General features: G+C 37.2%; 1 protein-coding gene across 1 annotated transcript; it reads left to right on the top strand.

Annotated features, from left to right (window-relative positions):
* Nucleotides 1–4,850: 4,850 nt before the first annotated feature.
* Nucleotides 4,851–15,439, top strand: ces3 (carboxylesterase 3). The gene is made up of 13 exons (XM_063004175.1): nucleotides 4,851–4,960; nucleotides 5,509–5,704; nucleotides 6,704–6,842; nucleotides 8,203–8,336; nucleotides 8,603–8,756; nucleotides 9,200–9,304; nucleotides 9,465–9,566; nucleotides 9,720–9,860; nucleotides 9,942–10,022; nucleotides 11,436–11,577; nucleotides 11,657–11,806; nucleotides 12,702–12,774; nucleotides 15,087–15,439. The coding sequence occupies exons 1-13, from the start codon at nucleotides 4,894–4,896 to the stop codon at nucleotides 15,250–15,252; spliced, it is 1,650 nt and encodes a 549-aa protein (XP_062860245.1). The 5' UTR covers nucleotides 4,851–4,893; the 3' UTR covers nucleotides 15,253–15,439.
* Nucleotides 15,440–17,262: the final 1,823 nt, after the last annotated feature.

Below are 17,262 nucleotides of genomic sequence, written 5' to 3'. Positions count from 1 at the left end.
AGCTCCCGGAGGAAACCCACGCAGACATGGAGAACATGCAAACTCTGCACAGAAAGGACCCGGACCACCCCGCCTGGGGATTGAACCCACACCTTGCTGTGAGGCAACAGTGCTACCCACCGTGCCGCCCCTAAGCAACTTCAGTATTTATTTATTTATTTATTTATATTATTTATTTATTTATTTATTTTTATTAGTCAAAAAAATATATATATTTTTTTAAATAAATGAAATAAAATGAAATAAAAAATATTAAAAATAATAACATTTAAAAAAATAAAATAAATAAAAAATGTAAAATAAAAATCAATTTTAAAATAAAAAAAATAAATAAATTATTATTTTTTTAACTTTACTGTTTATTCAGTGAGTCATACTGATTGACTCATTTACCATCAAGAATCGACTCTTTCGGATCCTGTGTGTTTTTTCATTTATCTTCAGCAATGAGCAGTAAATTTAAAGCCACCTGGAAACAACCTGACCTGCTTTACTTACGTCAGAAATGGCAGATTCCGTGGTATTAATATGCTCGTCCTTCTATAGTGTTTACACATAATGGTGTAAATAAGGGAAGGCACAGTGGCTCAGTGGGTAGCACGGTCGCATCACAGCAAGAAGATCCTGGGTTTGATACCCAGTTGGGGTGGTTCAGGTCCTTTCTGTGTGGAGTTGGAGTGCACGATCTCCCGGTGTCTGCATGGGACAATGACACAAACATACATTAAAACGAACTAAATGGCTTAATCTGGCTTAAATTAAGAATGAAACTCAATCCTTTGGTTGAAATTCACAACATCTGTGGAGTAAAAAATGTCATGTCCTACATGCAAATATGTGTCTCATCAGATTGTGGTACTGGGGCATTAATTGTCATAGATAGAACTAGAGTGATGTACCAGCACCGCAACCCCAAACATAAGGGCAAAAAGAATTAAAGACTGAAGATTCAAATATAACAAAAACAAAAGTAGTGAAACAATTGTTTTGTCCCACTGTAGTACAGGTCCATCAGAACTGTATGTAATTTTTGGACCCTATCTATATTTACGTATTTAGTCATTTATTACCAAAAATCTGCTTCATCCTGATTAGTGTTGAGGTGAGACCAGCACCACCCAGGAACTCTAGGTGCAGGATGTTAAAGGGTAGCTATGCTGGTTTTTAAAACTTGAAGCAATAAGTTCCATGAACTGTCTGGTTTGATATCTATTACAGCTATAAAAGTCTTATTGTACAAGTAACACTTTAATTCTGAACTATCTGACCTTTCTTGTAAATATAAACGATGCAGAGCATTTGCTTTTATTAGTTGGGCTAAAACACACGCCACCGTTTGGCGCCCTCTATCAGTTTCTTCTAAGAACTACACCCATTTTCTTATTTATGTCCTGTCATAACGACTAACGATGGCCCTTGCACCAATTCATCTCAGGTCACAACACACTTACCATCACATTTACTTATTTACTAATGTATATACACCTAGGAGCAATTTAGGGCACATATACCTTCTATATATCCACACACAAGCAACTAGTTCTTTTTAGAGAGGGTTTGTGTCCAATACCATGACAGTACACATAGATTTAATGCTGTAGTATTAACCAAAGTACCTGGCTTTGATCCAAAACTCCACACTTTCTGTGGTGAGTTTGGTATGTTCTCCCATGTCCTCACAGGTTTCCTTCAGGTTTTCCAAACATAGCATTGGCTATAATCGTGGCAAACTAGATTTGTAATTTTAAATGTATTCAATTGTTTATGACTTAATTGGCTTTATAAATAGTTTAAATACATTATGGCATGGATATGGTCTAACTCACAACGATGCAATATGTAAAATGTCACATATCTATATATTTCAAAATGAAAATACTGGACAAAATACAGAATATGGTATTGATTAATAATTATGATTATACATTGTTTTGTAGACACATGAGCTGTATACATTTTGTCAGATGCTTTTATCCAAAGTTACTAACACCAGAGACAGGACACAATCCAAGCAACTTGCACAAGGGCCCAGCAGGACATGAACCCAATAAAACTCTCAATGTTTCACCTTAATCGCAAAGCGACCACTATATAAAATAGAGTTATGCTAAAATGACCATTAAGCAAGTGTTTTACAAACATATCTGAAATCATGGTTAAATGAACTCATGGCTTTAATGGCATGTATATTTTTTTTTACAATGTTTTGGCTGCTCTGCCATGCAACTACTTTTGGGCCCTTAAGCGAAGTCCTTTGCGCTCTCGACCCCAGGGTCACTGTACAGTAGCTGCCCTTGCGCTCTGACCCTAGCTTCCAAACAAGCTGGGACGTGCGGAAAATGAATTTCATTGTAATAAACATGTGCATCTGTATATATGACAAATTTTAAGGGGTTCATGTCCCACTACTCCCAAGCTGCTACTGTTGGGCCCCTGTTTAGATTAGATTAGATTAGATTAGATTCAACTTTATTGTCATTACACATGTTCAAGTATAAGGCAACAAAATGCAGTAAAAAGCTTGTGCAAGGTGCTTGGATTGTGTCCTGTCTCAGTTGTTAGTTACTTTGGATAAAAGCATCTGACAAAATGTAAACAGCTTGTGTCTACAAAACAATATATAATCATAATTATTAATCATTAACATATGCTGTATTTTGCCCAATATGCTCATTTAAAAAAATAGATGCGTGACATATTACATCATTATTCAGGACTAAAGGAAGACAAGCATCAAGGCTCTTCTCTGTTCTAGCACCCAAGTGGTGGAATGAACTTCCTCTGTCTGTCCGAACATCTGAGTCTCTTGCTGTCTTTAAAACCTTTTTATGAAGCACTTAAGCTGACTTGTACTTATTTACTAACATTTTGTTCCATCCTTTTCCATTTCCAAAAAAAAACAAAAAAAAACACTTTGGTTCTAACAGGTTTTAGCAGATTTGTGTTCTTTGACTGTTGTTTACCTAAACTTGAGAAATGAAATGTTCACTATGGAAGCACTTCTGTAAGTCGCTCTGGATAAGAGCGTCTGCTAAATGCTGAAAATGTAAATGTAAATTATGAACTGTTTTATGTAAAGTTGTTCCATCTGCCTAGATTATTATTATGCTTATTTTTTGTTTGCTGTTAATACTGTGCATATTGTATATTATGTATTGTGTATTGTCTATAAATTATACATTGACTGTATACTGCATGTAAACTAGAGAGACACCAGCAGTGGGAACCGGCCTGAAATTCAGTGTGTGGGTCAACGTACTTGGCCAATAAGTCTGATTCTGATTTTTTTTATTATATTATATTATTATAGACACTTCCAATTTAATTTAAATCACAAATAACCTAATAGCCTATTAGTATTTATACCCTAGGTAGTGCACTACATAGAAAATAGACCCATTACTGTATTTGCTTACTACAGACCTTGGACTGACATTGAAGTGCCACTAGAGGGCAGTCTACATCGAAAGATAGCATTACAAATGCTAAACACTTAAAATTAAAGTAACAGTAAAACATACCTGATCATGTGTTGAAGGATCCCATATAGTCAGAAAAACACATTAGTTTTACATTTTATCATGTGTTTATTACGAGGTCATATGTAAATAGATGTCACATAATTAAAAACATGTAGGCTAAAACATGTCAAATGTTCACATGTTAAAAACACCTTTAGAAATGTGTGAAACGTGATGTGTCAAATATCCAAGCAATGTGTCTTAAAAACATATATAATTCACAAATTAATAATAGTTTTTACTTGCTAACTTAAATCAAGTATTAATATGTGCATCCTTTCTTTAGTTTACTGTGTTTTAGCAGTTGGGACCTTCTGCCCTGCACACAGTTAGCTGTCCTGAACAAAGCTCTTGGCTTCAAAGAGACAATGTTCAATTCTATTAACCCCTTAAATGCTAGACAGATTTAACCTAAAATTATTTATCTTAAAATCATTTGAAATAGCTCTGTAAATACAAGTGCTATTACCATAAATAAACCAAGTAGAAAATGTATTTCCACCAAATCAATAAATACTTTAATTATGTAATTGGCGGCACTGTGGCTCGGTGAGTAGCACTGTTACCTCACAGCAAGAAGGTCCTGGGTTCGATCCCCAGGCGGGGCGGTTTGCATGTTCTCCCCGTGTCTGCGTGGTTTTCCTCCGGGAGCTCAGGTTTCCTCCCACAGTCCAAAAACATGCAGTCAGGTTAATTGGAGACACTAAATTGCCCTGTAGCTGAATAGAGGTGTGTGTGTGTGTGTGTGTGTGTGTGCCCGGCAATGGACTGGTGCCACGTCCAGGGTGTTACTGTGTGCCTTTTGCCACTGAAAAGCCCCCCCCCCCCCCCCCTTTCCCGTTAAGCGGTTAAGAGAGTGAGTGAGTAATTATGTAATCGTAATAAAAATTTATTATTGTTTAAACCTGTTAAACCCAACACAATTTTGAAAAAAATAAATGTAGTTGAGTGATTCTAAAACCTCAGGTCCTAATCTTTTCAAAAGCAGTACAACACTCCTGTCAGCAGTGGGGAAAATGCATTGTAATGCCCTGTTTAGCACTGTAAGTCCCCCTCGGTCTGCCCCTGACCCATCAGAATTAAGTAATGAAGGCTAAAGTACACTTACGTAATTCCTTTCTTTTACAAAAACAATCCCACATCACACTCTCTTGTAACTTTTAGCTTGCTTTGCTAGGGTCAGAGGTAAGTACAATTACTCTATACCTAAATATAAATGGTTCACTTTTTGGGGGCACAGTATGGAATGTGCTTGTTTTTCTCTCTCTCTCTGTGTGTGTGTGTGTGTGTGTGTGTGTCGAGGGGGGTGCAAGAGGGTATTTAGCTGAAGTGTTCACTGTCTTTCTCGGTGCTTTACTAAAGACCAGTAAGGATGGGAGGACTACTGCTTGTCCTGTGCTTGACGATTGCTGCTGTATCTGCGGCACCTACAGAGACAGGTAAAATGCTTTTCTGTTAATTATAAATAAAAACTACTGACCAATATTTTGGAAATCCAAACATTTTAATCATGTTATGTCAAATGTGACCAAAGGATGTTAAATAGTTTTAACTGTTGCATATTTATCAAATATTTGCCATAGTTGTTAATGATTTTAGATGATAAAATGCTATGTTATTGACAAAGTCAACTTTGAGCACATTTTGGAAAACATCATTTTATATTTTTAAGTATTTATTAAGTTATTAAACACTCATATCAGACTTGTGGAATAAATAACTACTTTTTAACTAAATAACTGGTTGCACCACTTATAAAAGCAATGATTGCAGCTAAATGTGCTTTTTCTATCATTTGCTGTTCGTCTCTGATAGATGCTACAATGATAACAAGGTGTAAATGGGTTAATGAGTGGACTTGCATTTGCAAAATTACCTTTTTCATTTCAGCTCTTATTTGTAAATTTCTTTATATATGTAATCTGATCTGACTAAAGGTTCTTGGAACTTGGCACCATCCAGACTTCGATCTCTTATGTGTTTGCAGACTCTGGCCCTGTTGTCGCTTTGAAGCTGGGCAGTGTCCATGGCCAGTACATTACAGTGAAAGGCTCAGACAAAGTAGTGGAACAGTATCTGGCCATTCCTTTTGCTCAGCCACCCTTGGGACCTCTGCGTTTGGCTGCACCCCAACCTGCTGAACCATGGGAGGGAGTGAGAGATGCCACAAAGCACCCTAATATGTAGGTGTAACCTGACATGTCTCCTTCTTACTGGTTTACAGTTCCAAAGCAATGTGTGAACCCATTGGTATAACTTGAATTTCTAAATGAATTTTATGATCATTGGAAAAGGCAAATGTATGTATTTTATTTCTTTGTTGGACACACTGATTGACCATTTACACTGCAGCCCTCAGGGCTTAACTTAACTTAACTTAACAAGCTAAAAAAAATAATTAATGCCCTGATCAAAATTAACCATCTTACAAAAAACAGGAAATGTTGGTTTTAAAATGACCAAGCAACAATCCGGAAATTAACCTATGCTGTAAAACGTGGTGAAGGAAGTTTTACGCCTGCCTTGCTGCCATGAGAATTACTAAGAGAACAATTAATTTAATATTGTTTTCACAGAATGCTAATAATGACTCAAACACACAACCCTAAAAGAAAACCAGTGGCATGACTTGAAGAGGGCTGTTAAGCCTAAAAAAATTAATGAAAACATTTTTAATTAATATTATTTTTGATGATTGTACACATTAAATCCACAGATAGGCAAAATGTTACTGCTGTTTAAACAGGTTATACCAATTATACTGTATACAAATACAATACATTTACTTACTGTTATCAGCCTGGACAGAAAAACTGTTATTATTCTTAATCTTACTTTTCTTCTTATTATTAATCTTATTATTTATTGGTTTAGACAAAAAATGTTTACTAATACCACATTTTATGAGTAATTAATTCAGAAATCCTTGTAATTCCAATGGGTTCACAACTTAGATAACACAGTGTTCAGTTTACTTTTTGTGATCTAAGTCCATTTTCTGAGCCGCCTCTACCCCAGTTTCATAAAAGCATGGAAGACAAGGCCTCTATTTTTCTTGTTTTCTCTATTTTAAACCCTTGCACCATGACACTATCTGACTGATTAAATTTGATTGTTTTATGTTAATCTCTAGCATTGTCTTTTTTTTATTCATCCGTGTCTATAATATCTTGGTATTGTAGATGTCTTCAGGATATTGACAGCATGCACTCTGTGTCAGAAATCATGGCCTTTAATTTCACAACCACTGCTGTCTCAGAAGACTGTCTGTACCTGAATGTGTACACTCCCTCTCAGCGCTCAGCAGCAGAAAAATTACCTGTGAGTACTGCTTATGTCAGTCAGCTTGACTTTTGACTGTTTTCTGTTAGGAAGGAGCAGATCGATGAGAGTAGCTTATGTGTACTGTAGCTGCATAGTAGATAGTGATTGTTGACAGTGTGTGTAACGTTGACCTTTGTACTTGTATAGGTTCTATAGGTGCACCTATGTGTGCAGTGGTGAAAATGATAAAACAAAAAGCCATCAAAAGGTTCAGGGCTTAATATCAAATGCAGGCTTACATACAGTTTAATGTTTTACATCAATATGGCTAATATGCCATTAGATGTCCTGAATAACTGATTTTAATCCATAAAAACAAAGCACTGCTGGGTAAAAATAAGAACATAATATAAAAAGTGTGTAAATGTTCTTGATTGTCTGTGGATATATTTCCAAAAGTATGTGTTCACCTGCTCATGAGTTAGTTGGACATCACAATACAAAACCATGTGCATTAGTATGAAGTTGCCCCTCTCCCCAAAGATACAATAGACTCCACTCTACTGGAATGGCTTTCCACAAGCTTTTTGTGTTTATCTATGGGAACTTATGCTTGTTCAGGGTTTTGGCATGGCAACTGGAGCTCCTCCATACCAAGCTCATCAAACCATGTCTTCATCGACCATTGTTTAGACACAAGGGCACAGTCATCATGAAACAGGAAGGATCTCCCCCAACTTTTTTGCTCTATCTAAAATAGATTTAGATTTCTCAGTGGATGATCTTTAAAAACCACAAGTTTGTCCCAAAATAATTTTATGCAAAAAATATGCAAATCCAAATGTCAATCCAAAAAAAGGGCCTGGCAATCCTAACCAGCAATATAGCTTTGGATGATATACACCTGGTTTTGGGATGCAAAATAAATCAAAAACAAATGGAATATGAAAGGCAAACTGTTTACTTACAGTCATGGTCAAAAATATTGGCATCTAAAAAATCACACTTGCAACCAGTTCAAATGAAGGAATGTTGCCTCAATATTTGTGTCTGTTATGTTCCAATCTGAGCATGGGGGAAAAAAAGAAGAGCAAAGAATTGTCCAAGGATGTAAGAACCAAAATTGTGCAAAAGTATGGACAATCTCAGAGCTACAGGTCCATCTCCAGAGAATCTAAAAGAGTCCATTTCATTTCTGGAGTTCTGTGTGGAATGATTTCAGATTTGACTTTCTCCATCAGCTTTCTGTTATAACCATGGGGAGGGGATGTACACCACATTAGTGCCCATAGATTTTGAATGGGATGTACAACAACCTCACTGTCAGGTGGTCACATACTTTTGGCCTATATGATGTATTAACAGCTCTCAAGATCAATAACAGAAATTAACAGCTGTACCTGTTATATAATTAAAGGTCATGTTCTGGATTCATGGAGGAGGTCTGCATATGGGTGGAGCCACTGAGTATGATGGATCTGTACTGGCAGCCTATGAGAACATAGTTGTCGTTGTTATTCAGTACAGACTTGGTTTTCTTGGTTTCTTCAGGTATGTATTCATTAATTGTGAATTTACCAATTATCCTTTACAAGCCACCTGTGGTTTACAAGATGTAACATAAAGCCTCCACAAAGGGGCTTCCATGTACAAGTTTATTTAATTATTATTATTTTTCTCTGTGACTCATTTTTTTTTTACCTAAGGGTTACGACACAGGGTTTGAAAAACGCTTGTTCTATTTAATTTTATTAAAACTACACTCCAAGGTCTCTGATATACAGTACGGCATTTTATAAGTATGGTTTTTGTTTTAGCACTGGAGATAAGCACGCCCAAGGAAACTGGGGCTTCCTGGACCAGATAGAAGCTCTAAAGTGGGTGCAGCAGAACATTGAGAGTTTTGGTGGAGATCCCCAGTCGGTCACTATTGCTGGGGAATCTGCAGGAGGAATCAGTGCCTCCATGCTGGTATGTACAACTCTAAATATTAGTAATTACTAATTGTAATTACTAAGCGTATGTTGTAAGCGTATGTAATACATGTCGGCTACGTTTACATAAAAACACAAATTATTACCTAATTATTCATTCATTCACACATTGTCAGTTTAACCAGCAATTTATCCTATTTAGGGTTGTGGTGGGTCCGATATATACCATCACACACATTCACACACAGTCATACCTAGGGGGACTTAAGTATCTCCAATTAGCCTGACTGCATGTCTTTGGACTGTGAGAGGAAACCCACACAGACACTGGGAGAACATGCAAACTACACACAGAAAGGAATCAAACCCAGTATCTTCTTAGGTGACAGTGCTATCCACCGAGCCCTACTACCTGATTAGCTAATTAAGATACTTGGTAAAGTTTGCATATTTGTCATGTTTTAATGCCTGTCATTCCAGACCCTGTCTCCACTAGCTAAAGGACTATTTCAACGAGCCCTCTTTCAGAGTGGGACTGCAACTTTGGGAACTTACTCAACCAAACACCCTATGGTCACTGGCAGGGTAGGTGTACTCATTTTGGTCTTTATAAAGATCTACAAACAATCCTAATTCTGCAAATTATTGTCCTTACCTCATGTAATCCCAAATGACATTATTTTTTGTGATTGTTTTAGCTTTCTTTTAAGTAAATACTGAATTAAATAAAATCTTGTTTGTGTAGATGGTAGCAAATGTCACAGAGTGTGATAGCAGCTCTACGGAACTGTTGGTCAAATGTTTGAGAGGAAAGACAAAAGACGATATCATAAAAGCAATCAAAAAGGTAAATTAATTTGATTTATTTTAGGTATATAAACATGAATCTGTTTAACTGTAGCGACTGTAACTATCTACCTTTCAATATTTTGCTCCAAACAACAAATTATTAGTATTTTTTATTCTTTTAAATCACTATTATAAAACACTATTTTTATAGAAACAAATCTTCCTTGGAGCAACAGTGGATGGGGAATTTCTTACAGGTGTGCCGGAGGAGGTTTTAAAGAGCAAAGATTTTCAAAAAGTTCCAGTTCTTTTAGGCGTAACAAACCATGAATTCGGGTGGATTCTACCTCTAGTGAGTAACATTAAAGAAATACAAACAATTGAAGAAGATGATGGTAGTGTTGTCATTAGTAAGTGTGTTGATCTGTTTCAGACCTTTGCTCCTCCAGGATGGGAAAAAGGAATGGATAGACAGTCGGTTACTGCAGTTATGGCCAAGTTTTTCCCACAGGGGGTAAATGTTCCTAATCTTTTCACCAAACAGGAACACTTGCTTGATTGAGAATGTCTCCCTCTGCTGTATGCTGAACTCAGAATAGTGATTACATACGTATCAGAACAGTGATTATATACGTACGTATGCTCAACAATGTGTAATTGTCCCACCCATTCACACATCATTATGATAATTATTATTCATTCATTGTCTGTTTTACCACCGCTTTATCCTATTAAGGGTACAATTCTCTGGGCGAAAGGCAGGAATCACCATGTACAGGTTGCCAGTCCATCACAGGGCAAACACACACACACACACATTTGCATTTTCAGCATTTAGTAGAAGCATTTAGTAGAAGCTTTTATCCAAAGCGACTTACAATTATGACTAAACACAATTTTTGAACAATTGAGGATTAATACATTGTTCTCTCCATGTCCGCATTGCTCAGGGGCTCAACAGTGGCAAACTGGAAGTGGTGGGACCTGAACCGGCAACCTTCAGATTACTAGTCCAGTACCTTAACCACTGAGCCACCACTGTCCATCTTTGATTGTTAAAAGAATAGCATATACTAAAGATTTGAGCTTTGAGTCGTATCCTAGTGGTTAAGGTACTGGACTAGTAATAGAAAGGTTGCTAGTTAAAGCCCCACCACTGCCAGGTTGCCCTTGTTGGGCCTGTAACCCTCAATTGCTTAGACGATATACTGTCACAGTACTGTAAGTCGCTTTGGATAAAAGCATCTACTAAATGCTGAAAATGTAAATGTAAATAAAAGGTGGATATAAGTTTACACACACACACACACACACACCTTTAGTGGAAATTTAGTATCTCCAGTTAACCCGTTTGCATGGTTTTGGGCTGTGGGAACAAACCAGAGCACCTGGAGGAAACCCACACGGACACGGTGAGAACATGCAAACTCTATACAGAAATGACCCAGACCGCTCCACCTGGAAATCAAACCCAGGACCTTCTGTGTGCTGTGAGGCAACAGTGCAACCCAACAAGCCACCATGCCTCCCCTTATTATTAACATATTTTTTTATTATTTTACTATTATTACTTTGCATTCATACAGTGCAAACTGTGACATCATATAGACTCCAAGGGTGTGTTCCAATTTACAACAACTTGCACTAGAAAGGGCTCAGTGTTACCAAGAGAATGATGTTGTAAAATTGTAGTTTAGGAGTAATAAACGCCCCTAATGTTTTAGAGCAACACAAAAGCTTGATGTATTTATTATGTGTGGAACATAGCTGGTGTCATATTCAAGGACGTTCACCTTGTGTCCAGCATACCCACTATGGCCCTAATTAGGATTAAGTAGTGAATTTAGATGAATGAATAAATACCTGTTTAAAAAACACTTCTGATTTCTATTCATTTTTTAATTCTGTCAATAAAAATGTTTTCTAGGTCTCCGGATCCAATGACCTTTTGATGAATGAATATCTAAAAGATGCCAAAACTCCAGAAGACATTCGAGATGGCTTTACTGAGATGGTGGGAGATCTTTTCATGGTGTTACCCATCATAAAAGAAGCTGGTTATCATAGAGGTAAGAAAGAGATGCTTTTAAAATCTGCAGTCAATTTACCTTTAAACAAAAACATGATGTTTTTTCTGTTCTGGTACAGATGCTGGAGCACATGTGTACATGTATGAGTTTCAGCACCGTCCCAGTGTTTTTAAAGATCTCAGACCCAGCTTTGTAAAGGCTGATCATGCAGATGATGTTGGGTTTGTATTTGGAGCTTGCTTTTGGATGGGCCATATCAAAGTGATAGGTATTTGTTTTCTTAATCTACAGTATATACTACGTTTGTTATTAGAAATTGATGTTGAATGAACAGTAGCTTTTAGTGTTGGTAGTTTTGGTGCTACATGGCTCAAGGGACCCAGATTGGACCCTAATTTCAGGATGTAAGAGACTGGGTCCCTGTCCAAGTTTTTACGTTGAAGCCATGATTTTAGGCCCAGTAGTTACAATGTTGCATGAATGCATTTTCCTCCCAATCTAATTGTATCCAATTATCCGATTGCATTGTGTCCTCTCTACTGACGTTGACCTTCACTCTGGCTAAGGAGAGTCGGGACTAACACACGCCCCCTCCGACACGTGTACAGTAGCCGACTGCATCTTTTCATCTGCACAAGGCGAGTTCATATGTGGATCAGCTTTGTGTACGGAGAGACACACTCTGACACACTCCGTTGTGTCTGTGCAGGCGCCATCCATCGACCAGCAGCGGTCGTAATTGCATCAGTAATGAGGAATCTCCTCCAGGACCCTCCCTTGAATAACAAGCTAATTCGTGTTTGTGTAGGACGAGTTCAAAATGTCAGCAAGCGTGTTTTGCCACCTGAGCGCCCTGTCAACAAATTATTAATAAACACATCTAATTTACTGGCACAGCAGTAAATTTCTGCTAGGCCACTATACCTGAGATCCAGCAGTGCTATCGGTCAGACGTCTACATAAAGACATGATTGGCTATGTCTGAGGGAGGATGGCAGAGGCCCTGAGATTGATTGGCATCCTGTCCAGGGTGTGCTACTGCATTGTGCCCATTGAGTCTGGGGAAACCAAACCCACTGCAACCATGACCATGATAAAAATGATGAAGTGATTATAGTTATGATAATGCCAATAATTATAATTTACTGTGTCCTCCCTCCCAGGCACAACAACTGAGGAGGAGAATCAACTGTGTAAAACTGTAATGAAATACTGGGCCAACTTTGTTCGTACAGGGTAAGCCATACAAAGCACTGTATTTAAGGTCACCTGACCAGCGTTTTCACCATTCATTCATAATATACAGGGTTATTGTTCATATTTTGTAGCTGCCTATTGTCATGATGCTATGTTTGGATTGTACCTGCCACATGGTCTATAATAGCATCTGTTAAATATGAATGTTACCAAGCCGGTTAGGCATCTTGCACGATCATAGCCTGGTAAAACTGGATGGCTTTGTTTCTTCGCCAGCTATGCTGCAGTATCACTGCAAATCACAAAGGCTAACAATGTATGACAGTATGTATAGAACAATGTAGTAGTAACTTTATTGTCACTATAAATGTACTACAGTATTTATAGAAACAAGGTTCCAGCTGAACAGGCTACTAGAAAAATGCAAAATATTCATTGAATTCAATCAACCCGTTTAGCACGTGTTGAACAATGACATGAAATACGGATTTAGCTCTTAACTTATTTGTACATAAGTTATAAACACACCCTGTGATCAGTTTAACTAGCAACTATTTCAACTGACTAAAATTAATTACAGTTAATGGGTGTGATTAAAACACCTAAGCTCAATAATTAGGATGAATGTCTACATACAGTGCCTTGCAAAAGTATTCAGCCCCCTTGAACTTTTCAACCTTTTGCCACATTTCAGGCTTCAAACATAACGATATGAAATTGTAATTTTTTGTGAAGAATCAACAACAAGTGGGACACAATCGTGAAGTAGAACGAAATTTATTGGATATTTTAAACTTTTTTTAGAAATAAAAAACTAAAAAGTGGGGCGTGCAATATTATTCAGCCCCTTTACTTTCAGTGCAGCAAACTCACTCCAGAAGTTCAGTGAGGATCTCTGAATGATCCAATGTTGACCTAAATGACTGATGGTGATAAATAGAATCCACTTGTGTGTAATCAAGTCTCCGTATAAATGCACCTGCTCTGTGACAGTCTCAGAGTTCTGTTTAAAGCGCAGAGAGCATCATGAAGACCAAGGAACACACCAGGCAGGTCCGAGATACTGTTGTGGAGAAGTTTAAAGCCGAATTTGGATACAAAAAGATTTCCCAAGCTTTAAACATCTCAAGGAGCACTGTGCAAGCAATCATATTGAAATGGAAGGAGTATCAGACCACTGCAAATCTACCAAGACCCGGCCGTCCCTCTAAACTGTCAGCTCAAACAAGGAGAAGACTGATCAGAGATGCAGCCAAGAGGCCCATGATCACTCTGAATGAACTGCAGAGATCTACAGCTGAGGTGGGAGACTCTTTCCATAGGACACAATAAGTCGTACACTGCACAAATGTGGCCTTTATGGAAGAGTGGCAAGAAGAAAGCCATTTCTCAAAGATATCTATAAAAAGTCACCTGGGAGACACACCAAACATGTGGAAGAAGGTGCTCTGGTCAGATGAAACCAAAATCGAACTTTTTGGCCACAATGCAAAACGTTATGTTTGGCGTAAAAGCAACACAGCTCATCACCCTGAACACACCATCCCCACTGTCAAACATGGTGGTGGCAGCATCATGGTTTGGGCCTGCTTTTCTTTAGCAGGGACAGGGAAGATGGTTAAAATTGATGGGAAGATGGATGGAGCCAAATACAGGACCATTCTGGAAGAAAACCTGTTGCAGTCTGCAAAAGACCTGAGACTGGGACGGAGATTTATCTTCCAACAAGACAATGATCCAAAACATAAAGCAAAATCTACAATGGAATGGTTCACAAATAAACGTATCCAGGTGTTAGAATGGCCAAGTCAAAGTCCAGACCTGAATCCCATCGAGAATCTGTGGAAAGAGCTGAAAACTGCTGTTCACAAACGCTCTCCATCCAACCTCACTGAGCTCGAACTGTTTTGCAAGGAAGAATGGGCAAAAATTTCTGTCTCTCGATGTGCAAAACTGATAGAGACATACCCCAAGCGACTTGCAGCTGTAATCGCAGCAAAAGGTGGCGCTACAAAGTATTAACGCAAGGGGGCTGAATAATATTGCACGCCCCACTTTTTAGTTTTTTATTTCTAAAAAAAGTTTAAAATATCCAATAAATTTCGTTCCACTTCACGATTGTGTCCCACTTGTTGTTGATTCTTCACAAAAAATTACAATTTCATATCGTTATGTTTGAAGCCTGAAATGTGGCAAAAGGTTGAAAAGTTCAAGGGGGCTGAATACTTTTGCAAGGCACTGTACCTATCCACTTAGTGTACATTAACAACATTGTATTTTGCATGTATCAAAAATAAAACACAGATTTAATTTAGATAATCTCATTAAACATGATTTCTTGAACACCACAGCTCACCCAATGGACCCGGTCTGGTACACTGGCCTGCCTATGACGAATCTAATAAATATATGAAACTTGGTTTGGAGCAGACAGAAGGACAAGGGCTCAAACAGGACAAGGTGGACTTTTTAAATGTTGAGCTGCCTCGGAAGATCGCTTCACTGCACACAACCTAAAAGATTTTTGAACAGTCAAGTCACATTATAAGCAGCTTCCTAAACGCCTACATGTGTGTCTTTGTATTTCTGACTGACAATGTAACTGCACTTAACCCATTTAATCCCACAGGTCAGTGTTTATCAGACATTCTGTTTTTGATCTAGTGCTTGTTATTAAATGCCAAGTTAGGATTACATTTAGAAATGAAGTCTTCTTGCTTTTTATGTATTTTTATGTGGATGATTTAACTGGTCACATATTCTGATCAATTTACTGACTGACTGTCGAGCCAATGCCAACATTTGTCTTAATTCTTTATTAAAGATGCAGTGATACACTGTAAGTTTAGGCACAACAATTGCTAATCTATAAAGCAGTTGTTTTTCAAACCTACAGAACAGGACCCAAGCTGTCATTGAAAAGCACTTCAGTTTTACAGATCACTCTAGTACAACATCACCATATGTTATTTAGTTAGAGGTATGGAGCCAGTGTTGGCCAAGCTACTGCACTTAACTGAGCTGCACCTACTCTACCAGCTACATTCTTCTGCCAAAAACCCATAATTATAAAAATAACCCATCAGGATTTAAACAAAGGTAAGCAAAATGATCAGTAAATAATGCAGCTGTTTGATAAATCAGTCCATGAGGTCAGAAAATGTATTGTTGGTTAAATTCCATGCATTAATCAAACCCAATTTCTTGATCAATTAAAACACAGAAATTATGCATATTATTAAAGTGATTTTTACAAAGTATGGGTTGAAAAATAGTTTACCTCAGTAATGCTGCTACTACCAAATGTAGTTTTAATAAATTGGTTCACTATTCATACAAAAATGTATACCGTTGCTGGACACCATTGTTGAAATGATTCATATGTTACCATGCATCAATCTGTTAAGAGTTTGGTGAATGCCTGTGGAACACAATACTTGGCTAGTTGTGACAACAGTAAAATTTAGCAGAGAAAGAAAAATAATGTTTAAACGATTTAATCTGGGCCACTTACCTTAACTGAACTGCAGTAGAAGATACAATATATTATACATTATAAGGAACTGTTTATTTTAACTTTGTCCTATGCTTTTCTATGCTATATTGCATTATTACCCAACATATTGCTGTTGTGGTTGTATTAAAGTAAATCACTACAGTTCTGGTCTAAAATATAGTGGAAAGTCCTCCCAAAAGGTCCTCCCAACTCTATATAAGTACATGGCTTTGAATTTGACGTTTCGCCATATAGTGTATGTTAACATATTTATTAACATATTAACAACTGCTTTGAGTTCACATTAACTGAAAGCTAATCTTTAAAAATGCAACAAACAAACATTAGTACACATGTATCACATAGTCATTATTAACTGTAATAGACAGACATCTACAATTGTATTATCAATAAAGAGATGTTACTTGTTATTTCCATTAGCAAATAAAAATTAAGCAATAATTTGTATTTTCTCTGTAATTTATTTCTTGTAATTAAACAGGAACAGTACACAGACAAAATATTTAGGGTTTTAATTATGTTACGATAAGTTGAAAAAGATTGGCACAGAGCCACTTTAAGACTTGGCTTAAAAAAATTGTGAAATGTCCATATTAATCATATTAAGCATGTGGTGCAATCATGCTTGAGTAATGAAAGTAAGGATATGTTGAAACTTGGCACTTTACCAAAACATTTATCAGTAAATAAAATCCCAAAGCAGGTGAACATTGTTTCTCAATAAGCAGCGGTGAGGATTTTAGGTATTTTCCTTTTGGAGTGTATTATATCATTAAAGGATTTAGGTATTTCAGCTAAATCTCTGTGAATAAATGGCTTAATGTGATGGCTGCAACACATTCTAAAGAAAAATAGGACAGGGGATTAGTTTACCACTGTTTACATCACCTGTCTTTTTTTAACTAGCAAGACTACTTGGATTTTTTTTCCCAATATTGCTTAATATAACACTTTAACACATCAATATGGAGTCTGTGGACTCTAATATCAAATATTTGGCCCTGAAAGCA

This window comes from Trichomycterus rosablanca, chromosome 11, assembly GCF_030014385.1.
Source record: "Trichomycterus rosablanca isolate fTriRos1 chromosome 11, fTriRos1.hap1, whole genome shotgun sequence".
NCBI lineage: Eukaryota > Metazoa > Chordata > Actinopteri > Siluriformes > Trichomycteridae > Trichomycterus > Trichomycterus rosablanca.
This window is presented reverse-complemented; position numbering and strand designations above follow the sequence as displayed.

Bases quoted from the DNA above. Each gene is read 5' to 3' on its own strand.
- ces3 (XM_063004175.1), top strand. From the start codon at position 4,894: ATGGGAGGACTACTGCTTGTCCTGTGCTTGACGATTGCTGCTGTATCT. The intron at 9,305-9,464 runs GTAGGTGTACTC...TTGTTTGTGTAG, and splicing joins ACCCTATGGTCACTGGCAGG to ATGGTAGCAAATGTCACAGA. The intron at 9,861-9,941 runs GTGAGTAACATT...GATCTGTTTCAG, and splicing joins TCGGGTGGATTCTACCTCTA to ACCTTTGCTCCTCCAGGATG.